Source organism: Equus asinus, chromosome 1 (genome assembly GCF_041296235.1).
Source record: "Equus asinus isolate D_3611 breed Donkey chromosome 1, EquAss-T2T_v2, whole genome shotgun sequence".
NCBI classification, from domain to species: domain Eukaryota; kingdom Metazoa; phylum Chordata; class Mammalia; order Perissodactyla; family Equidae; genus Equus; species Equus asinus.
The window spans coordinates 209,016,426-209,042,542 of record NC_091790.1 but is presented as its reverse complement, the minus strand read 5'-3'; the positions used below and the strand labels follow the sequence as shown (position 1 = coordinate 209,042,542).

At 47.6% G+C, this 26,117-nt stretch overlaps 1 protein-coding gene across 1 annotated transcript in view; it reads left to right on the top strand.

The window, feature by feature from the left end:
* VIPR2 (vasoactive intestinal peptide receptor 2) overlaps positions 1–26,117 on the top strand; it is a 71,459-nt gene that overhangs the window by 30,009 nt on the left and 15,333 nt on the right. The window contains exons 5-6 of the mRNA XM_044765648.2: positions 15,676–15,773; positions 25,334–25,475. Of these exons, the coding sequence (XP_044621583.2) occupies positions 15,676–15,773; positions 25,334–25,475 (240 nt within the window). The remainder of the gene's footprint in view (positions 1–15,675; positions 15,774–25,333; positions 25,476–26,117) is intronic.

The window sequence follows — 26,117 nt, the reverse complement described above, 5'->3', positions numbered from 1 at the left end:
CACCGTCACAGAATGTGTACAAAGCAGGCTTGAGAAGTATTTCTTAACCTGAACGAGGAGGAGTTGGGTCGTTGGATTGATAACCTTTAAAATCTCTTTCATTATGAAAATGTTTTTCATTATGAGAGCAAGACAAGTAACATAAATCACCTATGAGCACTTGCTGAGAGCAGTTACTAAGCTCTTTACGTGGATTATCTCATTTAATCCCCCAACAAGCCCAGAGATAAAGCGCTGTCATTATCATCACTTTGCGGTCAGGAAACAGACGTCAAAAGTGAAACTAACCCACAGCCCCATCCGTCAGTGATTTAGACCCACAGCCTGAGGTGGTCCCCGCTGTCTTTACACTACAGCCCTTGATCTTAGTGGTTAGTCCAGCTCCATGAACCACCATCTGTGCTCTGATGGGAGCATCTGTTCCTGTGCTTATCTGCCATCTGTGTTTCTTCTTTGGTGAGGTGTCTGTTACGGTCTTTGGCCCATTTGTTTATTATTGTTGAGTTTTAACAGTTCATTGTATATTTTGGATGACTGTGTTTCTTTTTTAAAGATTGGCCCTGAGCTAACATCTGTTGCCAATCTTCCTTTTTTTTCCTCCTTCTCCCCAAAGCCCCCCAGTACATAGTTGTATATTCTATTGTAGATCCTTCTGGTTGTGCCATGTGGGACACTGCCTCCAGGGTCCAAACAGGTGAACCCCATAGGCCACCTAGGCAGAGCACATGAACTTAACCACTTGGCCACAGGGCCGGCCCCAATAAGTCTTTTATCAGATGTGTTTTTTGCAGATATTTTCTCCTGTCTGTGTCGTCTTCTCATTCTCTGACATTGTCTTTCGTAGAGCAGAAGTTGTTCGTTTTACTGAAGTCCAGCTTGTCAGTTATTTCTTTCATGGATAGTGCCTTTGTTGTTGTGTCTGAAAAGTCATTACCAAATCCAGCGTCATCTAGATTTTCTCCTGTGTTATCTTCTAGGAGCTTTATAGTTTTGCATTTTACAGTTAGGTCTGTGACCCACTTTGAGTTAATTTTTGTGGAGAGTGTAGAGACTGTGTTTGGATTGGTTTTTTGCATGTGAGTGTCCCCTTGCTCCAGCACGATCTGTTGAAATGACTGTCTTTGCTCCACTGTGTTGCCTCTGCTCCTGCGTCAAAGATCGGTGACTGTGTTCGTGTGGGTCTATTTCTGGATGCTCTGTTCTGCTCCACTGACAGATTTGTCTGCCCTTTCACCAGCACCACCCTGTCTTCATTTCTGTAGCTTCATCGTCATTCTCACAGCTCTGTCTCTGCCACGCGGTCGCAGGGCCACAACTTGTCTTGTGTCCTCGCTTCTCTTGCAGACCTGAGAAGAGCTGCTGGTTGTTCAGTCTGTTCAGATTTTTACTAATTGTTAGGGTGGAGTGATGACTTCCAAGCTCCTTAGATGCGAATCCAACCAATTCTTGTTAAAGAAAAGAAAATGAAACAAAACTGTTTTTTCTCCCTGAGGGGAGCCCCCTAGAGTGAGATGACATCATGGGGCTCAGGCTTGAGTCGGCCCTGCAGCCCTGTGTCCTTAACCTCGCCTCTCACCTCCCTGGGGCTGGTTCCTCATCTCTGTAACCAGAACATGGCAATAACACTTGATCCGCTTCCTTCACCAGGCTGTTGGGAGTAAGTGAATATGTTGATTATTATATTATGTTTTATAAATTGCAAAAAGCTTCACCCCTGTTATGATCATTGTTAGTCTCCCAAGCAGAGTCAGTGGGTCTAAAAAGATATTTTGCCAATACTTTGCAAGAAGAAAAATTCAACTTGCTAAGATTTTTACAACAACATGTCACGATGAGCTTCATCCTGAATCTTGAGACAGTTGCATAAGCCAGGAAGGGGCTGTGATGGCCTGCTGTGCACTCAGGAAATAAATGCAACCTGGACCACATTTCCCACGAAAACAGGTTGCAGTTTCTGACTGTCTCAGAAACATTTGTTTTAAAACAAACAAAGCCTCGACCTTCCACCTTTTAAGGTGAGAACAGGCACCTCCTTGTGTCTGAGACAGAGGCCATGTGGTGGCCTCTGGCAAGGGCTACTAGTCCGAGGGCTCCCGAAATCCAGCCACAGCCCTGCTGGAAGCTGCCAGACCAAGGCCCTGGACTGGCCAGCACACGCCAGGGTGTTGTGCAGCACAAAGCAGACAGCGCCCCGCTAGGCCCTCCGCCCGCTGCCGCATAAGGAAATGGGGCATGTGAGTGCCTGACCCAGCACCTTCTCCGAGGAAGACCTGGTAGGGAAACAGGACTGTGACCGTGCGCCGGGAGGACTCAGAGCAGGGAGAGGCGAGGGGAGGGTCGCTCAGTGTTGACACAGTCGGTAGCGCCCAGACGTCCCTGCCCAGCCTGACCAGGGTTCCCCCAGGCTTCCCCACGTCCCGGCCCATCGCCTCCCAGCCCCCTGGCCCGTCTCTTTTCTCCCTCACCCACTAAGTACTCCCATGGTTCTGCCACCTGCCTCCACCTGCGCTCCTGCCCCTGCAGCTGAATTCTGAGTCAGACACACAGGTGAGCACTGACTCGTGCATTCTTGGTGTGTGCTGTCCTGTCCACCTAACAGGCCTTCGCGGGCTCCCAGGACTGGGGCAGTGCCTTCTCATTCAGGTGGGACCCATCCTGCAACCACGCTCTCCTGGGATCGACAGTGTTTTCCTTTTGGTCCCCACAGCACGGTGCAAAGTGCTGTCCATCCATTGATGGGTTAATCACATGAAGCGGCCGCTGGGGAAATCTTTGTTTCCCAGACGATGAGGCCCGTGATGAAGCCCACACAGGTTCAGAAGAGGGTCCGTCTCCCGAGTCGGCACATCTGCTCCAGGCAAGGTGAAGGCGGATGGGGCTTTTATCAAAGCTTCTGAGACGGCACTGGGCTGAGTCAGGGATCTCTGGTCCAGCCAAGGGGCTTCAACTTTTTGATTAAAATCCACAGTTAGAAATACGTTTCACCGTGACTCAACACAGACGTTCACAAATCCACGTTTTTCTATGCTACCCTTCTTTAAACGTTGGTAGTTACACTGAACTGATTGCATAACCCACTAGCGGGTTATAAATAGGAGACTGTATACCCTACCAGCCCAACCTGGCCTCTCAAGAGAGAAACGGGGAGCTGTTAACAATTTCTGCAGGACCACAGACATAAACCAGGCCTGGCCTGGGCGAGTGGGAGGGTTTGTCGCCCTAGTTATGACTCACTGTTTGCAAAACACTGGCCAGGCCGCCTGTCCCGCGAGGAGGGCGCTCTGCCGCGTCACTCCAGGGCAGACGTGTAATGGGAAAGGTTCACTGGGAGGGGCTCAGACACCTCCGTCGAACACACTGTCCAGATGAGCCGCAGCCCGAGCGACAGGCCTCTTCCTGGGGTGCTGGCCGCCAAACGGCAGGACTCCAGCTGAAGCCTAGCGTGGAGCCTGCCTGCCCGACTCAGGAGCGACTCAGACTACCCAGCACACGCGGCTCAGGCCACGCGGCACTCAGAAGCATTCCTCAGCTGTTGGCCTGACTCCTGGTTCTGTGACGATGAGCATGTTCTCTGAAGTGCTTTTTCTTTTTTTTCAAAGATTTTATTTTTTCCTTTTTCTCCCCAAAGCCCCCCGGTACATAGTTGTATCTTCTTCGTTGTGGGTCCTTCTAGTTGTGGCATGTGGGATGCTGCCTCAGCGTGGTTTATATGAGCAGTGCCATGTCTGCGCCCAGGATTCAAACCAACAAAACCCTGGGCTGCCTGCAGTGAAGCGCGCAAACTTAACCACTCGACCACGGGGCCAGCCCCCCTGAAGTGCTTTTACAAGTAGATCAGAGTCCCAAAATTGTGATTGTGACATGTGGCCTTGAGAGCATCTCGCCTGGTCAACGTGCGGTGACAAGGCTCCTGTGATGCCTGGTCTTCAGGGACCCGGGTCACCGGGGGGCTCCTGCCAGGCGTGTGGAATTGCAGCCACTGGGTCACCCTGCCTGCAGGGCCAGCCCCGTCCCTGCTCCATGGGGCATCCCCCCGAAGGACACTCGGTACCAATTAGGATGTACAGCCTTTCTGTAAGAAGTCAGCCCTGACTCAGTTACCTTCCTGACTGTGGGCTGCTCGGGAGCAAAGGCCTCCGCTGCCAGCCCTCCCTCCCGGCTTTCACTCCTATCCTAAGCAAAGCTGTGCCACCCAGGTATCCTCCTGTGGGGCCCAAAGCTGAAGCAGTTTGAGGACTTGCTAAGAAAAAGAATGCAATATCAAAAATACAAAATTGAATATAAAAGTGAAGGCTTATTTTGGATAAAGAATGAATCACAGGTTACTGGAGCCTCGGATGTCCAGGTCCTCTTCCCCTGAGATCTCTCGGCATAGAGATGCATCCCAGCTCTCACAGGGGCGAGAGCAAGGGACCGAGTCCTGACCTTCATCAGCACCGTGGTACGTCCAGCCTGGACTCAGTCACGTCACTTGTGGGGAGACCGAGGCCAGGCCAAGCGGGTCCCCAGCTCCTGTCGGTGCTCTGCATCAGGGCAGGAGGGCTGCTCTGTCGCGGGATTGCACCTGCAGCCAGGATGCGCCCATGGTGGAGACTCACAGTAGGAGCAGGGAACCCACCACATCCACTCACTGTTGAGGAACAAGGTCCGTGACGCCTCTGGCTGGCACATGCGGCCGTCAGCTGCTGGCTGGGGCCTGGGTCTCCCCTTGTTTCTGGACGACAGGGCTGTGATCATTCAGAGGTTGTTTACTCGGAACAACAGCGTTTCGTCCACAGGCTAAAGTGCACACGCCCCTTCTCACCTCCTGCTGGAGAACAGCAGGTGGCCATCTCCAGACAGCAGCCCCCAGACAGCGGTCAGCGGTCAGCGGTCAGTGGTCAGCCATCCTCTGGAAGAGCCCAGCCTGAGGCCGGAGGCGGGCAGACAGCAGCCGCCTTGAGAACCAGCAGGCTCCTGGCTCCTGCGGCGGGAGCTCAGTGGGTTTTGGTCGCTTCACACTGTCTGCTGCTCCTAACGGGTGTCCTCTGCTCCCCGACATAGTCCCCAGACGCTCCTCTTACATCTCAAGGGAAGCTCAAGATCAGGGCCTTGTGCGGTCACGCGTCCCTGTTGGGGATGAAGGAAAAGGCGCCCTGCTGTCATCACTCCCGCGGTACAGAGAAAGGACTGAGACGGCTCGGCCGCCGGCCCCAACCTAGATATTCCCAACACCGTGGCTGTGCTGTCTATTTGTTGACTGCCCTTAAACCTTGGCTCCTGTTTTGCTGGTGGACACATGCACCCCAGCCCCCGTTTCATCTCGGTTTGAAGATCATGCCACACAGCCCTGAGAGATCTGGAAGCTGTGAAGCTCTGCCACCTCAGCTCCCAGGGCTGGGCTGGGGCCTGGCCAGGAACGGGGCGTGTGCCGGCTCTCACAGAGCTTCAGTCCCCTCGACGTAGGCTAGCGAGTGCAGGGCAGACCTGGGAGGGCAGCTTCCTCAGGGAGGCACCCCTGATAGTAACTGCTGAGGGGAGGGGAGAAGATTAAGATAGACATTCGAAGTCCCCAAGTGTCACCAGAGATGAGAGAGCGAGGAGGTCGTCATGGGGACGGAGTGTGAGGAGCTGGCAGGAGGGAGGCGGGAGCCAGTGGTGCCTCGTTACAGAGTCAGTGAGGGGCCGCTGTGGAAGGCCTCAAGCGGGACAGGAGTCACAGCTGCACTGCATCCCCATCTGCAGTGTAGACCAGCGGCTCTGGAACTTGAGCGGCACCAGACTCCCCCTTGGGGCTGCCAGCCCCACCCTGAGGCAGGGCTGTGAGGGCCTAGGAGTCTGCATTTCTAGCAAGTTCCCAGGTGATGTGTTCCTGCTGGTCCAGGGGCCACACTGGGAGAAGCACTTATGGCAACATCATTCCCTATCTCGGGTGCACGTGGAAGTCCCTTGGGAGCTGGCCCGAGCCTGGGCCCACCGAGGCAGAAAGCCAGTCTCTGCAGGTGGCGTCCAGCACCAGGCAGCTCTGACCGCAGCCAGGCTTGAAAACTGCGGCCCTGAGGCCACTCTGCAGAAAGCAGGACCAACCGGCCCCAGTGGCTCAGAGAGCGCAGATGGCGTGCTTCACGGGTGGGGGGGAGACTGTCCCTCCTCAGTGTGGTGGGGTCTGCCGGCTGCTCAAACGCTTGTGAGAGGGCACCCGGAGTGACCCCGAGATTTCCATGTGGTGACATCTGGTATGTGAGGGCATCAGGAGGGGTGTGGTGCCGGAGGCTCAGATTTCAGGGCCAAGTGCTCAGAGAAAGGGGCGGCTTTATGCGCCAGGTTTCATGCATGCTGAGTCGAGGTGCCTAGAAACATGTAGGTAGAGAGTTCTGGAAGGCCAAGGGACCGAATGCCTGGAGGTGCCAGAGAAGTCAGGACTGGAGCTTCTGGTCTCTGATAAGCAGTGTTCACAAAGGCTAAAACCCAGGGGCTGGCTGAGATCTGCAGGGAGGACGCGGGAGGGAGAAGAGCAGCGCCGAGCTGGAAACCGGACCTTCTGGGGAGAAGAAAAGACACCAAGAGAGGACGACGATGCTGGGGAGCCAGAGAGGGCCAGCGGATGGAGGTCTACCCAGACACAGGCGGACCTCACTGAGCAGGGGGCAGCGCCCACAGAAGGCAGGGCAGTAAAAGGAAGGGGAGGAAGCTGAGATGTGGAGGGTGTGTCTGTTCTGGGCTGAGAGATGGGGAGACAGGTGGGGCAGGAGGGGCGGCATCCCCAGGGCAATTCGTCCAAGATGGGATCCTGAGCTGATCTCAGATGGAGCGGGGAGGTGGGCCCAGAGCCAGGCAGAGGGAACAGGGAGGGAAAGAGGTCTGGGGCTTTCTACGTGGTGGTCCCAATTGTGGGGGTGAAGTAGGAGTCGAGGTTCTTTGCTCAGAGTGAAGAGGAGGGGAAGGGGGCTCTAGAGAACAGTGGAGAAGGTGTGAATCCATGCTGAGTGAGCAGCAAAGCTGAGCCAGGACTCAATCATTCGCAATTGAGGTTGTTTCCAGTATCCTGTTATTTTAATTAATAAACAAACATGCACAGATCTCAAATTCCTGGTCAAAGGTATGAATATTTTTAATGTTCTTGATTATACTGTCAAATGACTTTCCTAAAAAGGCACGCTCATGCATAGTTCACCATTTGTGGGGTGATTTTGAGTGAGCCCTGATCACACCTTCGTCGCGGTTTCATTGAAGATTCCCGTTGCCTTCTCTTCTGGGTTTGCGCACCCAGTGCACAAGTAACAGTTCTGCTTCTTCTTGCCCATGTGGAAAAAATTTCTCTTTTCCGTGTTCTATTTTGTTGGTTAAATTTGAAAGTCGTTTAGTGGTGGAAGCAGCAGTGGGCATTGCTGATGAGGGAGAAGCTTTGAGCAAAGCTCTCCCCGTGGGATTCCAGGTCCTTCGGCCCCTGAAATTATATGCAGAATTGTCTCTTGTGCACACAGGCATTTTTTTCTGAGGAAAGTTTCCACGGCTTTCCTCAGATAGTCCAACAACGGCTCCACAACCCAAAAAATGCTTAGAGTGTGACCTGGCATTTCATCATTACGCGTGGTGCTCCCTGAGCCCAGGGTTAATCGTCCTGACTAGTGAGTCCTAAGAAACTGTCATTCTGTTTAATTAAAAATAACAAGGATTAATGAATGTCTATTGAGATAAGTACTTTTTAATTGACATATGGATGTAATATATTGTATTAATCATAATGCTGTATTTTCTTTGAATACCTGGGAAAATCTACTTGGTCGAGGTGTGTGGAGGTTTTTAACATGCTTCTAAATTAACTTTATTTTATCCTAAATATTTTATTTGAGATTTTTCCTTCTGTATTTATAAGTGAAATTAGTCTATAATTTTTTGTTTATTGTTTGTTTTAGTATATTGTCTGGTTTTGATATCAGACATGCCAGTTTCATAAGTAAAATGCTATACTTTTCTTTTATTTGTTATTACATTCTGGAACAACTTTTATATCCCAGGAATAATTTGTTCCTTAGAAGATGAGGGGGCTGGCCTTGTGGTGTGGTGGTTAACTTCATGCACTCTGCTTTGGCAGCCCTGGTTTCGCGGGTTCAGATCCCAGGTGAGGACCTACACCGCTCATCAAACCGTGCTGTGGCAGCATCCCACATATAAAGTAGAGGAAGACTGGCACAGATGTTAGCCCACGGACAGTCTTCCTCAGGGAAAAAAAAAGATGAAAGAACTCACATGTTAAAACAGCTTGATCTCAGAGCTGTTTTTACAGATTATACTTCATCAATTTTCTAATAAATGTTTTCCCAGGTTATTGCTATTTTCAGCTTTCCTTACATCTGTTGTGGTAGTTTTTACTCTCAGAATATTACCCATTTACTTACGGTTTGACTGTGAGCATGGAGTTACGCAGAGCACTTTTTCTAATTAGAACGCGAATGTGAATGAAACACAGTCTAGACGTTCGTTTCTTGTTATTTTCCTTCTTTTGGTATTTCGTATGTGTGTCCATTATACTGGCCTGTACAGTGCGGTCGCTGAGCCGCTCTCACTCGCTCACCTCGGCAGCTCCCTGTGGAGCAGGCACTGCACACCAGCACCATTCTGGGCATTTTGTATCTGCATCAATAAATAAAAATCGAGAGCCCGCGTCTTGTGGAGTGTCTGCCAGAAAGGCCTGACCTTCTGGCTCCTTCTTTTTTGTGCTTTTATCATTATTATTTCCTTCTTGCTTTACTTGGCTTGTTTTATTATTTTTCCAGCTTCTTTAGTTGAATGCTTTATTTTCTTATTTATTAACAAAGGCATTGAAGGCTGTAATTACAACTCTGTTTATAACTTGGTTTGAAATGTTCCCATTTTTTAAATTTTTCAAACAAATTTACTGGTTTTCTAGTTTTATTTTTATACTTTAAGAGTTTACTTAGGAAATAAGTTGGGCATTCGTTACTTGCACTGCTCTCTTCAGTTTTACAATCACGCGTCTCGTATTCCGTGAGCTTTAAAGATGTAGGACTTTGTGTCTCTGGTTATTTGTGTCTGTTCTGTCTACGTGTGTTTTATTGCTGCCTGTGCAATCATTCATTCATCCCACAAGTGTCTAATGATCCTGCTGCACACATAGTGAATTCCCACCTGGCAAAGATGTGGGGGCCCGTAGCACTCTCTTCATTTGCCTTATCCGGATCTGAAGTTAAAGGGAAAACACTTCCATCTATTCTCTTGTGAACAGTCTTCCTAATATTTAAGGTTGCTTCTCATTGGCTGAACTGCCCTTGTGGACAAGGAGGAGGCCTGGGCCTCGGGTCCAAGCTGTGTGTGAATGTGGTTCTGACCTCTAGGAGCAGCTGGAATCATGAAGAATAAAATGCAGTGCTCACGGCAAAGATCGGGCAGGGACCACGGAGACCTCAGAACCAAAGCCTCACTCTGCCAGCCCCAGATGGGGACAGGCACGCTCTGAGGGGCCTGAGGCCACGGGTCTAACGGGGGACCCCAGGGAAGGAGGCCGGGTGGAGGCAGAGCCGGGGACAACTCTGGAGTCTGCAGACGGGGCACTACGTGGACCCTCCGTGCAGTTCTTGAAGCTGCTTAGCTGGTTCAGCCATTTCTGATATAACCGTGCTCAGCTCCCCAGGGACCAGGTTCTAAACATTAATTCTTATTCTGCAGTTCTGTCCATGTAGATGGTAGTACAGAGATTGGATGCCACCCAGAAAAACCCTAAAAGTCATTCATCTTCCGCCTTCTGCAGAAAGCCCTCATTGTTTCTTGTGATTTGCCTCATTCTCTCAAAAAGTGGCTTTGAGAAAAGTTTCCTGTCGGCGAAGCACCACGCATGGGTCTGTGGCCGTTAGCTGGTCTCCCTTGCCTTCGTTCCGGGCGTTGCTCATGGCTGTTTTGTGGTCTGTTCTGATTACACCTTCCCAACGCTGCCTTTGACTCCAGGTTTCTAACTCGCTCTGGGTCTGCTCTGCTTCCCCGAGGCCTTAGCAAGGCAATTTGCCCGTAACAAAATTAAGGCTTCCTAAATGATTGAAAACCAGGGATGTGTAAAGCTCAGACCAGCTGTAAGTGAACTGACACAAGCTGAAATTCGGGTGTTCTTTCTTCTTAGTGAACACAGAAACAAGGAATTTAAACTCACACCTGTCCCCATTTCTAGCTCACGTGTCATTTCCTGGGACAGTCAGTCCCCAAAACACGTTCCCATGGTGAACGCATGTCTGAGTCCCTCGTGGGTGGGACTCTGCTCTCCGTCTCCCTGTTTCCCAAGGCACCACAAAGTGTCTGGGTCCAAGTAAGTGTTCAGTGAATGTGTTGAACAGGATGAATTTAATTAGCCAGTGATAGCAAACATGCTCAGCAAGAAATAAGAATCTTACGTAAGAAACTGGGGGTAAAAAACTCCTTCTACAAATCACCCGAAAACGATAAATGAGGTATAACAATGATGCTTTGAAATGCATAGCTGAGATTTGAAGAAAAAGAGAAAATCTCAGAACAGAGCTGAGAAACAGGTGCCAGGCAGCGGGGGTGTCTGGTTCCCGGGGCATCTGCTGGCTCATTAATGAGGAGCGAGGATGAGCAGCCTCACGGAGCAGATGAGGTGGAGGCAAGAGCTAGACCAAGTATCTGACCATGGAGGTGACAGGGAAAGTTTTCTTTATCCACCTGCGCATTCCTTGGGGATGATTTTAAATCTCTCCTGAGAGTCTGTCACCGTGAGGCCCACCTGTGAGTCGGGTTTTTCTGTCTACGTCACCTGCATGGTACAGGAACTCTGAGCTCAGACCTTCACGCAAAGCGCTCCTGGAGTGGTGGCCTCGAGGGCCCCTGGCAGAAGCAAACACAGCTTCCCCTGGAAGGAGGCGTCTCCCCGGGCCTCACAGACCCCCACTGACCAACTCCAGAGAGGAGCTCACGTTCCAAGTGGACAGACTACGTGGAGAAAGAAGCCACTGTAAACCAAGGTCAGCCAGTGACAGACAGTGAAATCACGTCCTCGAAAACTCAGGTAATGGAGTCATCAGGCACAGAATGCAAATACGTTCATTTAAAATGTTTTTTTAAAAAAGAGGATGTTGAAAATATGAACCAGAAACAAGATACTCTTAAAAAGGACTGTATCTGGGAACAAAAAGAAAATCAAGCAGATGTATCCAACAGCCAATCAGACACAGACGAAAAGAGAGTTCTGGAATGGGAGGGTAGATAGAACCTGCAGATGCAGCGCAGAGCAGGAGAGGGGCAGACGGCAGAAAGGGCTCGGAGGACCAGGGTGTCAGGTCCAGCACAAATCCGGTCCCGGTCTCAGCGGAACACGGAAGGGTGATGGCCGAGAGTCTTCACAATTTTCTTCACAATCTGCATCCTCAGATGCAGAGAGCCTGGCCATCCCAAATACAGTGAATAAAAAGAGATCCACAGCCAGGCAACTGGTGAAACGAAAATGCCAGAGCTGAAGGCCTTCGACATTCAGCGCGAAGGACGGGTGCCCATGCAGGAACAGGAGCAGCAGGGCAGCTGGCGCCCCACAAGTTCCCGTCCACTCGGAATGGGGCGCCAGCTGGACCTCCACTCAGAAATGAAAGAGGAGACGTTTCCAGACAAACAAAAGCAGACAGGATCCACAAACAGCAGACCCTCGTTAAAAATGCCTGAAGAAGGTGCTTCAGAAAAAAATTAATCAGAAGGAAGAACTAAGAATCAAGAAAGAATGTGAGCAAGAAAAAGGGGGAACCTAGCAGATGTTTAAAGCAATAATGAAATGGGGGGCACTAAGAACCAGGGGCAGCAAACTCTGGGCAGCAAGCAGCCCACGGATAGGGTGACGGGAGTGATACGAGGTCCACGTGCAGAGTGAACTGCCTGATCAGAGTGGGCAACAGCAGCACGTCCTGTGTGGGAGCACACCGACCACAGCGATCCGGCCGCTCGGACTGCTGCCCTGGCACCTTCCCCACGACTTACTCAACGTGGCTTTGGTTTTGGTGTCTGTTAGCAGGTATGTGTTGTCCTTGTGTTGTTTTCTAGGCTTTGGGGAGGTTTGAAATACTGCATTTTCCAGCTGTTTAACCTGGACTCTCATCACCAGATGCAATGATGGAAAGCTGCTCAGAATCCCCCGGTCCTGTTTGTAATCCCTCAACCAGGAGAGAAAATAGAAAAAGGACAAAACCTAAAATTACGGTTTTCGAGGACATTTTTGGAACCCTAGCATGTCATCTACTTTCTTCCTGAAACTAAGCTGTAGGGCACTGCAGTCTGAAAGCTAGAAACTTGAGGAAATTCCACAGGGACCAACGTGTAAGGCCTTGGCAGGAAGTCGCCTCCTAGAAGGAAGTGGCAGCCTTGGCTGCTGCCTTCACACAGCTCGGCTGTGACCCCTTCAGAGCATCTGCCATCTTCACTAATTAAGACCCAACTCGCCCCAAGAATTCATCAAGAGAAGGAGAGACCACACACACCGTGGAACGCAGAGGTCTCCGTGTGGAAACACTTCCCTCCTAGACTGAAACATCCTTGCTTCTGATTGGAAGTTGGTCATGTCTGTTGACAGGACGGTCTTAGGAAGATCACAGGGCCTGGGTCCCACCCCTACCTCAGCGAGTCACTCGCTCGTGTTGTTGAGAGAAGCTCAGTGATTTCACATAGCTGACCTCCAGGAAGGGAAGGGAGAGCCATCCTGGTATCTGGTGTCAGGTGCCAGGAGGGCTCAGGTTTTCAGTAAACAATTGATCATTCCGTGTTTTTGGCTTTGCAGCTCAGTCCTGGGGACGAAGGGGCCAGGCCTTGGGAGTTAGCCCGAGGCACCCTCCCCTGGGCTCTTGAAAGGGAGGGTCTGCAGTGAGGGTGGGCAGCTCCCGAAGGGTCTGCTCACACCAGGTGCTGGACACTGCTCTGCTGGGCCACAAACAGCACTCGACGACGTGGGTGAAGCGCTTCCCTGTGTTCAGCAAGCGGAACGTGAGCGTCGAGTCTGTGAGACTCTCTTTGCCTCCTCCCAGGCCTCGACAGAATGCCCAGGGCTCGCCAGCGCTTCTTTCCAAGCCAGCGCTGGAGCTGACCTGCCTGCCTGAGGCTTCCGGGGTCGCTGCATCTCCTCGCGCCCTCTCCCTCCGAGCCCGCGTTTCCTGCTTGATTGCGCTCCTTTTCTCTGCTGGGAATCGAGGCATTTTCAGAATCTCATGAGCAACTGAGCTCTGTACACTCTTGAGACTTAAAACATCCATATTGAGCTGAGAGTTTTCTATTGAAAGAAAGGTCGAAACTGCGGGTGCTGAGATGAGCAAGGCTCTATCCACGAGGGTGTCGTCCTCCCACAGGCCGAGCTCTGCTGTCGGGGGAACATCAGTGTCGTTGTGAACCTGTGTGCTCGATGCGTGAAGAGGAAGACTCCACCTGACCTCTCCAGGCTGTGAGGTCCCGGCTGTGACTCCCCATCGCATTTCCTGCTCTTCCACACACCACCACTCCACACACCAGAGGCTCACGTGAGCGCAAGCCCTGGAGCTGTGCAAGAAGGCAGCGGCTTCCACAGGGACCAGAGCATCTGCTCCGTCTTCCGAGATGTGGGATTCAAGTGCACGAGTGTCAGTTACATGATGACGGTTGAGTCTGGTCTCCAGTACTAGTGGAACTTTCCACGAGGATGGACACGTTCTCTATCTGCTTTGTCCAGTGTGGCAGCCACTGGCCACACGTGAGTGCGTGAATTGTGACCAGTCCAGCTGAATAACTGCTGGATTTCCTGCTGGATTTAAATGAGTTTAAATTTTAATTTTAATTAATTTTAATTAAATTAAACTTAAAGAACCACATTGGGCGAGAGGCGTATTGGGCAGCCCAGGTTCAGACTCCTTGAAATTTATAATGGGGCCTTGGTCGACCTATTGAGGTTTAACACAGAAAAAAGTCTCGTCTAAAATTTATTAATACATTAGTTTGCCAGATCAAACTTCAGGCTAACCTTGATTGTTTGAACTATCAGAACTAACAGAGGCTGTACTAATTAATTCAGTTTTCTCATTAAATATTAACTAGAGACTCATTTTTTCCCAGACTTTATTTCTAAAATGTATTACTAGTCCACTACCAAGCCTTCAAGACAAAGTGGTATTAAGTAGAGAGAAAACTTTCCTGGAAATGTGGCACTTTGATTGGAAAGAACAAGGTAGGGTGGGTAATGGGTGCCATGCAGATGAGCCTGCAGGGGCCCACGGACCTGCCCTGCCGGGAGCAGAGGCTACCCACTTCACCACGCACCTCTGACAGCCCCGTGGAGCTGCAGGAGCGGGGCCCAAGAGGACAGCCTGCCAGCAGACCTGTTGTCGGTGGGGCTGCCTCTCCAACCCCAACCTGGACCCTGAGTTGGCCCACTCTGCTCACCAGGCCTCGGCTCCTGGTGACTGTCGGACGCTCACAGTAAACACAACCCTTCTCTAGAGGAGTTTGGACCAAGCTGCCTTTAGAAATCAGCAGCCGTGAGGACCGTCTCCTACATCCACACTCCTCCCGGTGCCCAGTGCAATGTAAAACCCAGCGAGATCAGGACTTATTTACAAAATCAACCCATCCCTGAGGCTTCCAGGGCCCTCTCACGGGAAGCGCCCCTCTGGGTGCAGCATCGGGACAGTGGTCCTGAGGCGTTTGGGGCTGTCTCTGGGGAATTGCCCCTCTGGGTGTAGCCTCAGGACTGTGGTCCTGGGTCGTCTGCAGCCCTCTCTGGGGAATCGCCCCTCTGTGGCAGCATCAGGACAGTGATGAGACAGAGAAGCTGGCGACGTCTTCGAGTCACCCCCTCCCTGCTCCAGTTTCATAAGAAAGATGCAAACCATGCAGTACCCCAGAGTTATCATGAGTGATTACACTTCCTTAGAGGTGTTGCTGGCCTGCCGTGACTAACACTGAAGTCGTCCCTGGAGGCCCCATTCCTTCTGTGTAGGTTCCTTGTTGTAATAGGGCTCCCAGCGCTAATGTCACAATGATTATCATTAATCCCCCCTCTCCTGATGATTTCATGGAGTTTAAAAGTATCAAGCCGTGTAGCCTGCTACACCCAGAAGTGTCAAGGAAACTACAATTACAAGATACTGCAGTGCAGCCACCGGGTCTGGGTTAGCAGAGTCCCTTTGTTTGAGTGTCTTCCGTGTGCCTGTAAAGGCATGTGGTTTTTGGTTTACTCAGACCCTGTGTCCACACAGCTTGTTCCCCACCCTGGAGGGCTGAGCCCGTTCCAACCCCTTTGGGATGGAGATCAGAGCCTCCTTTGTACATGGTCCAACCTTTCCTTCGCTCCCTGTCTCTCTCGCCCCTTCCTTCCTCCCTCTGTCCTTCCCTCCCTCCTTCCCTCCCTCCTTCCCTCCCTCCTTCCTTCCCTCCTTTCTTCCTTCACTTTCCCTGAGGGTGGCAGGTCCTGTTTCCTCCAGACAGATTGGCTTTACAGACACCATCCAAAGTCATTCACCATGAATTATAAGGGAAAAGGTGGGTTAAAGAGGGGAACATAACTTTTGGTTCAGAATGGAGGAGGGACTGTAAGCGATGCTGTCTCGTGCGTCTAGGCGATCCGTGGCTGAGAGCCTCTGTGAAGGGAAAGGCACCGTCGGATCTGGGACCCGTCCCTTTGTCTGATGCTAGCCACCAATGGCTCACAGACACGTTTTTCCTTCTTTGCAGATCACGTTCTATATTCTGGTGAAGGCTGTTTATACCCTGGGCTACAGTGTCTCTCTGATTTCCCTCACGACCGGAAGCATAATTCTCTGCCTCTTCAGGTGAGTATGGGAACGAGCAGTTCCACAGAGTGAGGCGGGGAGATGGTCCGCGTAAGCCGTCAGGCCCCGCAGAGGAGCGGGGAGACTCACTGCCCCGAGCCTGGTCATGCTCTCCCGAGAGTGCGAGAGTACGAGAGTACAGTGTGGTGCTGACGTTTACGTCCTTGTTGAAACACCCTGCGTTTCGTATATAAAGAGGTAGGTCCCTGGAAGACCCGGCTTGGAGTTCAGTGTGACTGTCGTTTAGTAAGTGCTCAGCCATCACGCAAATGCCTCAAAAGCACAGAAGCAGCATGATCTTGACCTTGCCCCTCAGAAGCACCTACATTTGCCCATTGGTTTCTGTTGAGAGACACAGTAATGTGTTCCAGAATGTGAAGGAAGCAGCCTGGCTGCCTGTGTTCAAGTCCTGGGTCAGTCTCTTAGGAGCTGTGTGACCTTGGACAAAGTACTCAGTCTCTCTGTGCATCTGTAAAATGTGGATGCTAATGGAACCTACATGGCATGTGATAAGCGCTCTTTAAATTTTGCCTGTTTTTCCCCTGGCAGTGAGGGTAGAGCACCCCCACCTGAAGCTCTGGTAGGTCTCTCCGGTGACCAACTCCATACATCCTGCAGGTGGCTGGTCAGTTAGAGGATAGAGGCTTTGGTCCCAGAGCAGAAGCTTCTGTCTAGGAAAAGCTAGTAAGTATTTTTAGGGTTAAATCCGTGTCTTAAGCATCACTAGCACTAAATAAAATGGACCGTATCTGACTTATTTTAACAGGGCTTTGCTTACCACCTATCTTATTTCTCTTGGCTAAAATATAGTTCAAATGTCGACCAGTACTCAAATAAAATCAGTGATATCACAAGTGCAGTACTTTTAGAACTGTCGACACAAATAATCCATAACCAACCTATAAATCAAAATTGGGGTGAGTTTATTATGAGCCAGAGCGGGGATTATAACCTGGGAAGGCCTTAGAAGGCGTTCCACAGAAGCATGGGTTTCAGTAAAGTCTTATATCTTTTTAGAAGAAAGAAGATACATTAAACATACCCAAGATACATTTTCAAAGAGGTATTCAGTTGCAAATTAGCAGGTCAACATGACCACGATGCCAGGAAAGCGAACAATCTGGGCGTTACCGATAGGGTGTTAGCAACAGTACCAACAGGGTGTAGGAGGGGAAGTCTGCATTCCTTAACTCAAGAGAAATTCCTTACTTTAATGGATAAACAGATGTACAATGTGTGTTTGATCGGCCATAAGTCAGGCTTTCTAGTTCAAGCTGAATCGTTTTTGAACTTGAATAGTTACCCCATCTACCTCAATATGTGAAAATCTCGTCAGAACTTAACAACTCATTAAGAGAGCCGTACTTGGAAGTAACATAAATGAGTGAAAACTGATGAAGAGTCTAGCTGGGAGATCGAGCAAAGGTGATTAAGTCGTTCTTTCCATCCTTCAGGGACCTCAGCTGTATCGAGTGCTTTGTGGTTCTCAGAAAGACTAAGTCAGTGCCTTTAATCCAGAGCCGTACTTCGAAAAACGTCATATTCTAGTTCATTAAAGAAACACTGATACAATATTAATATTTATTCTGCTATACTCTTTTTACTGTATATTTTAAATCTTCAAATTGTTAAAAATAATAAACATCTAGGGAGGTAAGCTGGCACAGGGTAGCTTGGGCACGTCAGCTTCTTTTTAAAGAGCTCCTACGTGGAACCGTCCGTATTCTTGACATCGGAAGCTTCTCTCAGATTTGTGCTGGTGACATTTGTAATTAGGCAGCCTAATGGCATTTGAGAGTTATCGCAAATACGGACATGATCCTTTAAGAGAATCTCAAATGGTTTCATGACTATCAAACACAATCTTCTATACGTGGACATCATCAGTCACCTACTGGTGACACAGTGTAAAAAGGACGTGTCTGGATGTCATTCTGCCACCAGTTCAGTGTGTAACAATTGCTGAGAAGAGCCCAGAGCCCAGAGCCAGTGTACACTTCTGGGCTCTGCCTTCTTCCTGGGCCACCGAAATGCTGTCCCCTTCCCGCCTGCATCTGTCAGATGTGCTTGTTTCTCTGATGCCACTTCCTTGGAGAGCCGTGACAGTGAGTCGATTCTAACATCCATATTATAAAAATAACACACTCCGTTGTCCTGGTGATTACGCCCAGGAAGCAGAATTCTTTGCAGTCGCTGAAGATTTATTCCCCATAATACCCCATAAGCCAAGAGAGCAGTAAATGACCATGTTCTTATTTTACACACAGAGAAATGGAGCGACTTATTTCTTAGGCCGAGTCCCAAAGTGCAGGGCAGACCTGGCTACCACACACACAGCCTAGTTCTGTGGGGAGTCTCTGGGCGGTCGCCGCAGCCCATCCTCCAGTGCGTATGTGACCCAGGGACCTGACACAGTGTCTCTGCACCCACAAGCGCAGCAACAACAGCAGTAATTGCTAACACGTGCCGTGCCTGCACTTTACAGGTGCTTCTAGATTAGTCCTGCAACTTCTCCACCAGGTGAGAGCTGCTGCCCCGGTTTTACCAGTGAGAGAAAGGAGGCCCAGGGAGGTGCCGCACGTTCCAGCCCGTGCGCTGGTGACTGCAGAGCCTGACTCACGACCGCGTGCAACACCCCCTCACCTTGGGAGTTGGCATGTTCTGAAAAGTCCGTTTCCAGCCGTCGTTAATGAGCAGATTTCTGCCCGGCTTGTCTGGAAGCCACACTCTCAGTTACATCCATCATCCGTTACTAGAGCCATACTTGGAAGTGAAGCTTTAAATTGAGTGCTGGGTGATGAAGGACGCAGCTAAGACACTCCACAAACATGGAGCGTGTGGGATGAACGTGTGCTCTTCTCCGAGTGGTGACGGTGAATCCCAAACCCGCTCTCGGGGTGAGAAGGAGGGAAGGGGGACAAAGACGAGGAAGGGAAGGTGGTTTGCAGGATGAACACAGCCGGCGAGAGGAGCGGCAGTAACCCAGCAGCCTGGGCGTGGGGAACTGTGTCCAGAGAGCAGCAGGGATGGGAGTGCAGGGCAGGCAGGGGTCCTGAGCAGGTCCCACCACGCACCGGCCCTCTGCGGCTCCAGCTTGCTCCTGAGACCCAAGGAAATTTACTTTATATTTAATATCTTCATTCACTGAGGCTCTGCAGCAGCATTAAATACAGAAAAATAAACCTTTATTAGTGAAGTACATGTTCAAGCGGGTGAGTGTTGTATGTGTTCAAGTGGACACCACGTCCAGATCAAGACACAGGGCACTGTTAGCACCAGAAGCCGTCCCCGAAGCCACTGTCCACAATCCCCGCTGCCCAGAAAATAGCATCGTTCAGGTTTCCGTCACCATAGGAGGCTTCTGCCTCGTCTCTGGGTTCTTTCATTCAGCATTTTGTGGGGAGATTCATCGATGTTCTTGTGTGTAGTTATCCTGTTCTCTTTCACTGCCGTATGAATGTAGCAGCGTTTATTTATCCAGTCGACTGTTCATGGATGTACAGGTGACTCTCAGGTTGGAACTGTAGCAAATAATGCTGCTATGAATATTGCATTATGCATTGTCTCTTGCACATGTGGACACACTTCTTTAGATATACATGTGTGTGTTTTTACATGTCTACACATTTATATTGGTTTATTTCATATTTATATTACATTCACTAGTCATAGGCTATGCATAGGTTTAGTCTCTCTAGATACTGCCAACTAATTTTCCAAAATGTTTGTACCATTGCACACACCTACCAGCAGTGAATGACATTGCTATTTGCTCTGCATCCTTGCCACCATTCGTTATTGCCAATTTGTAGATTTGGCCATCCCATTGGGTCTACAGTAACATGGAATCATGGCTTTAATTTGCATGTCCCTGCTGGATAATGAGGTCATATGTGTGGAAGTCATTTGTTTGAAGTACAAGTTCAAGTGTTTGCTCATTTTTCTATTCTGTTGCCTCTCTTTTCTTTAACTCATTTTTAGGAGTCATATAGTGGAGTCTTTTGTCAGATATGGGTGTTACAAATTTTATCTCCACATCTGTGGTTTGACTTCATAGCCTTAATGAGTCTTTTGATCAACAAAACTCTTAATTTTAATGACGTCGCTTATCATTTCTTTGTTATGGTTAGTTCTTCCCGAGTCCTGTTTAAGAAGTCTTTGGTATCCTCATCTTTATTATCACCTAGAAATTTTATTACTTTAACTTTTCATATGTAAGTTTATGATCCACCTGCAGTTTAATTTTGTGTGTGGCGTGAGGCAGGGCTTCTGGTCATTCGTTTTCTTCAGGACGTGTATCCAGTTTATCCAGCACCGCTCACTGAGAAGACTGTCCTTCACACGGCTTTGCAGAGGTGGCCGTGCGATGGTGTCTCCTGGGACTGGACACTCTGTTCTGTTCCATTTGGCTCTCTGCTATCACTGGTCCATTTTCACGCTGTTGTCATTGCTGTACCTTTATAATACGTCTTGATTTCCAGCAGCGTATGCCTGTTGACTCTTCTTCTTTGTTAGGAAGAGTTTCCAGTTGTGCTTACATGTGAATTTTTCAAAATCAGCTTGTCAGTTGCCATTAAATAAAATGCTACTGGGATTTCATTTTTGATGACAGTGAGTCTATAGATCCACTTGGATGGACTGGAGATCTTTATGATTTTGAATCATCTAACCTGTGATCAAAGTGTATACTTCCATTTGTTTAGGTTTTTTTCAGTTTCTTTCAATAATGATTTGTGGTTTTCTGAGTAAAAGACTCGCACATCTTTTGATAATCATTCCTAGGTATTTGTTTGTGCTATTGTATATATTTTGTAAAACTCCCTTCTAATTGTTTCTAGAAAAAGAATTTATCTCTGTATATTAATCTTGCTTCAGCAACCTTGCTGAATTTATTTATGAATTCTACAATTATTCTGTAAATTCACTTGGATTCTTCTATGTGCAGCTTATGTTTTTGTGAAGCACAGTGTTGAACAGAAGGGACTGGAAACACCTTTTCTTACTTCTGGGCTCGGGGTGCGAGCTCTCAATACTTCACTATAAGCATGACCTTGGCTGCAGATATTTTGAAGATGCACTTTACCAGATTAAGAACGTTCCTTTCAGTTCCCAGTTTTATGAGTTTTTAATCATGAATAAGTATTGAATTTTATCACTATTTTTCTGCATATATTGAGGTGAGCAGATGGTTTTTATCATTTTTTTCATTTAGTGTGAAAAATTGCATAGATAGGTTTTCTAATATTAAATCTACCTTTCATTCCTCAAATTAACCCCACCTAGTTGTGACATATTATTCTTTTACTATATAGCTGGGTTTAATTTTCTAATATTTTGTTGAGGATTTTTGCATCTACATCCATGAATTTAATCTACAATTTTCCTTTCTTATAAAATTAGGCTTTGATATGACAGTTATACTGGCCCCTAAGTGAATAAGAAAGCGTTCCCTCTTTCCTATTCTTTGGACTAGTTTGGGTTAGATAAGGTGCTGTTTCCTCCTTAATGTTCATAGAATTCACCAGTGAAGTCGTCTCGGCTGAGAATTGTCCTGGAAGACTTATTTTTAGGTTCAAGTTTTTAAAAACAGACATGATGATTCAGATTCTCTATTCTTATGTTAGTTATAAGTTGTATTTTTCAAGGAATCTATCCATTTCATCTACATTTTCTAGGTTCCCTTATTATATTTTTAATGTATATAAGAGCTGTACTGATATCTCCTGTTTCATTCCTGGTATTGGCAATTAGTTTTTCCTTCTTTTTATCTTGATGAAGCTTACTGAATAAAGTTTTATCAATTTTATCAGTGTTTTCCTAGAACCAACTTTCGACTTTGTTGGTTTTCTCTCTTGTATGTTTATTTATTAATTTACTGACACCCTCTAATCTTTATTTCTTTCCTGCTGCTTTCTCTGGTTTTAATTTGGAGTTCTTTTACTAGCTTCTGAAGATAAATACTTAGAACATTCATGTTCAGTCTTTCTTTGTTTAAACTGCGTTTATTTATATCTACAGATTTACCTCTCAGCCCTGCTTCAGTTCTGTCTTTCAAGTTTTAAGATGTCTGTGTGTTTCCCATTATCATTTAGTTCTAATTTTTCTAAGCTCTTCTTATGACTCTTTGTAACTCGTAGGCTATAGAAGTATGCAGCTTAATTTCCAGTTCAGCTCTTTGTTGATCGTTTCTGGCTTGACGTGTGATGATCAGAGAGGAGCTGCATGAATTCAACCCTCTGAAACTTGTTGAGACTTGCTTTGTGATCCAGAATGTGGTCTGTTTCAGTAAAAGTTTCCTTTTCATGTGAAAACAACGTAAACTCTGCAGTTATTGTTTGTTATGCCTCATTTGTCATTTACATTGTTTGTTGATCATGTTATTTAAATATTCCAAATCTTTAGTGATTGTTGTAACTACTTGTTCTGTCAGTTACTGAGAGACACATGTTAAAATCTTCAACTATAGCTGTGGACTTGTCTATCTCTCATTTTATTCTTTTTCTCTGTTTACTTTATATATTTTAAGGTTATGTTATTAGGGACATACAGTTTAATGTTTTATCTTCCTATTAAACTCTCTGTGCTCAGTAATGCCCCTTGCCTTAAAAATCTACTTTATCTGATGTTCATGTAGTTGTCTTAGCTTTCTTTATTTGCTGTTTGCAAAATATATTGTTTTCTATGCTGTTACTTTGAACTTCTGTGTTTTATATTTAATTTGGGTGTCTTATAAGTTCCACTTAATTGGTATTTGCTTTTTATTTCCAGTCCAACTATTTTTATTTTTAGATGAAGTATTTGTACACTCACATTTAGACTCCTTACTCACAACTTGGAGCTCTAATCCACCTTCTGTCTGTTTGCTTTCTCTTGTCTCAGCTCTTTGTTGCTTCTACACTCATTTTGTGTTTATTTTTTAATTGATCAAGTATTTTTATTATTCTACTTTTCCCCTTTTACATGGTTAGTTACATATTGTTCTTATGGCTGTCACCCCAGATTTACAGCATGCATGCTTGTCTCATGGAAGTTAACCTCCAGTTACTGTTTTTACTACTTCCAGTCAATAGAAAGACTTTACATTTTAATTCCATTTACCCCCTCATGCCTTTTGTGTTATTGTTACGTATTTTAATTCTACATATAAATACCACAAGATTTCATTATTATTGTTGTTGCTTTAAAAGGCAGCATTTATGTAGTTACCCGTACATTTATCTTTCTTGGTGCTCTTCGTCCTTCCTGTATTTTCGTGTTTCCATCTGGGATCATCTTCCTGCTGCCTGAAGATCAACCTTTGGTGTTTCTTCCAGCACGGCCTACTGAATGAGTTGTCCTGGTTTTTGATTGCCTGAAATCATCTTAGTTTTGCCCCCGTTGTTGAGGACATTTTGGGGAGTGTTGGGTTCTCCGTAGAAAACATCGCACTGAAGACGGGCATCCTCACTTTCGAGAAGTCAGCTGCTGGTCTCAATTGGCGTTCTGTTGAAGGAACGCGTCTTTTTCTCTGTGGGCTTTGAATTTTTTTTTGCTTTATTTTTGGTTTTCTGCAGTTACACTGCCATGGAAATTAATGTGGTTTTCTTTGTATTTCTCCTTCTTGGGGTTAATGGAGTTTCTTTAATCTGTTATTGTGTTTTATCAGTTTCAAAAACTCGTTGGCTAGTATCTCCTCAAACATCTCTTCTATCTTAATGCTCTCTCCTCTGAAACCCCCTGTTCACATGTGGTCAAGGTCCTCACCATTTCCCTATATTTCCTGCTAGTTTTCTATCTTTTCCACTATTTTGTTCCTCGCTACTTTAATCTAGACATTTTCTACTAATCAGTTTTCCAATCCATAATACTCTCATTCACTGTGTCTAATCTAATGTTAGACCCAACTATTTAATTCTTATTTTCAGGGATCCTTCTAAGTTTTCAAATTTTCATTTAATTTTTGTAATCAATTACATTCTCTAATAAAATTCTCCATCTCGTCATCCATTTTCTTGAATGTATTACTCAGAGTAATTTTACAGTCCATGTCTTAAAATAGCAGTATCTGGAATATCTACTATCTGCTTTTTTTTTCTTTTTAGCTGTGTTGGGTCATTTGGTCCTATTTCTGTCATACCAGTAATTTTTTATTGAAATTACAAATAATTAAATTGCAGAGGTTTTGGGTGATGTCTCACTCCAGAGAGGATGTAGTTTTCCTGGCACGATGGGCAGACCACCCTGAGCCGGCCAGGGATCGAGTTGATTTGAGGCTGCGTTTCAGGCTTTGTGGAGGCTGCTTGGTTTCTGGTTTGTCTTTGTTCCTGGGTCTTAGCTCTTCAGGGGTTTCAAATGAAAGCCTGGAAGTCCCTCTACTCTTGACACCCAGAATTTCCACTTTTGTCACTCAGTACATGAGGTTGCTAAAATTTCTTCCAGCTGCTTTGCTTTCTCAGCTGCTGCTTCTTGCTTCATTCCAGCCTCTCAACCACCACTTGAACACCTTGGGGATAAAAAAAAGGAAAACCTTAGTAGGTAACTCCTACTGGAATTTGGACTCTTTTCCCTGTGTTTTCCTTTCCTCCAGAATCATTGCTCCTCACGTCTGCTCCCTTGAAAGCCCTTATCTTCCCGTGTTGTCCACTCTGCCCGGTGACTGTTATAGGCTCCAGGCTTCTGCCTTGTAAATGGCCGCTATGCCCTGAGGCAAGAGTCAGCCAACAGCAGGAGGAGGGGTGGGCGATGGACACATCTCTGTGCTTTTTCCCTTCCCCCAGGGTCCCTGTCCTTCAAGTCCCAGCTGCTTTGGCTCCTCTCGAAGCCCTTAGACAACTTTTTGAACTATGTTGGCCCTTTGGTGGGAGGGTAGTCAGATAAGCTTCTCCTCCGAAGCCACAAGGGGAAGTCCACTTCAGAATATATTTTTTAATGTTCTTAAGAGTTTTTAACCTAAATGTAAACCTAAAACGTTAATGTGTGATGGTCTCCGAAGCGCATTTGTGTGGAACAGCTTGTTTCCTAATGACTCTAAACATTTACAAGTCAGGTCACATGTCCAGCTAAGTCTTCTTCACAAACACAGAATTTGTGTTAAAAGAGAAGTATAAACAAAATGTTTCGAACATTTTTTAGAGAGGCAAGATATCACATAAAGTAGTTCAAAGACAGGTCATTTGATGTTGCTCTTGAGGAAATTCTCTGCGTACAGCTTGGTCTTCACATCGGGGATGTGGGTGCACACCGCTGCAGGCTCAGGACCCCGTGCTGCTGCGCTTCATGCATTTACCCTGAAATCCTGTTTCTAGGACTCTAACCTAAGGAGATAGTCACAAGCAAGGGAAGAGATTTATATACAAAAATGTTTATCATAACACAAAACTGAAAACATCCTAAACATACAATCAGGAATAGTTAAATGACCAACTTCCATAAAAAAGAAGAAAGCTTTAAGATTAAAGCCACATAGGCAATTATTAAAGTGTTGACAAAATCAGTGTTTATCTATCCCTCCCCACCACTCCTGCTTCCATCCCTCCCCCACCACCCCCTTCCCCTCCCTCCCTCTCCCCCCGCCCCCACAGGAAGCTGCATTGCACCCGGAACTACATCCACCTGAACCTGTTCCTCTCCTTCATCCTTCGAGCCATCTCAGTGCTGGTCAAGGACGATGTCCTGTATTCCAGCTCGGGCACACTGCACTGCCCCGACCAGCCGTCCTCCTGGGTAAGGCTGACCCTGCACACAGTCCTCTCACAGAGGGAGGGTGGCCTATGTGACCTCTAGCCCCCCAACCTCCCTTCTCACTGCCAACCCCTTTTCTCTGCCTCAACTTCTCGTGGTGATGAAGTCCCACAGCCGTCGGAGGTCCTGGGGCGGGTGGTGGGAGAGGGAGGGCGGTGTCAGGCCTGAGGAACAGAGGGCCTGGCCAAGAGGCCGGGACCCAGAGCAGCCCAGGTCAGCAGGTGAGATGGCGGTGACACAGGCAGGCAAGTGAGCCAAGTCCCAGACACGGCCCAGGTCTCCAGGCTGGAAAATCCTGACATAGATGGACACACACATTTCCACTCTTTTCTCCCAGCATCTCCCAGATCCTGAGCAATGGGCGCTTCCATCCGCTTGCTGGGAGGCAGTCACCTGTGCGGTGCCTGAATTCCACGCAGCGCCAGCCGGGAGCCCCTTGCATGTTGTGAATACGCTTGGGTCCAGTTCTTTGATACGAGGATAAACCATCTTGGTTATTAGTGTCTACGAATGTAGTCTAGGCTGTTCCACACTGCCCGTGCTGTCCTCACCCCCGGCTGGGTTTGTGGTGGATATTAGTGGGTCTTAGCACTGAGTTCATTTTGGTACAACACTGATTGAGCT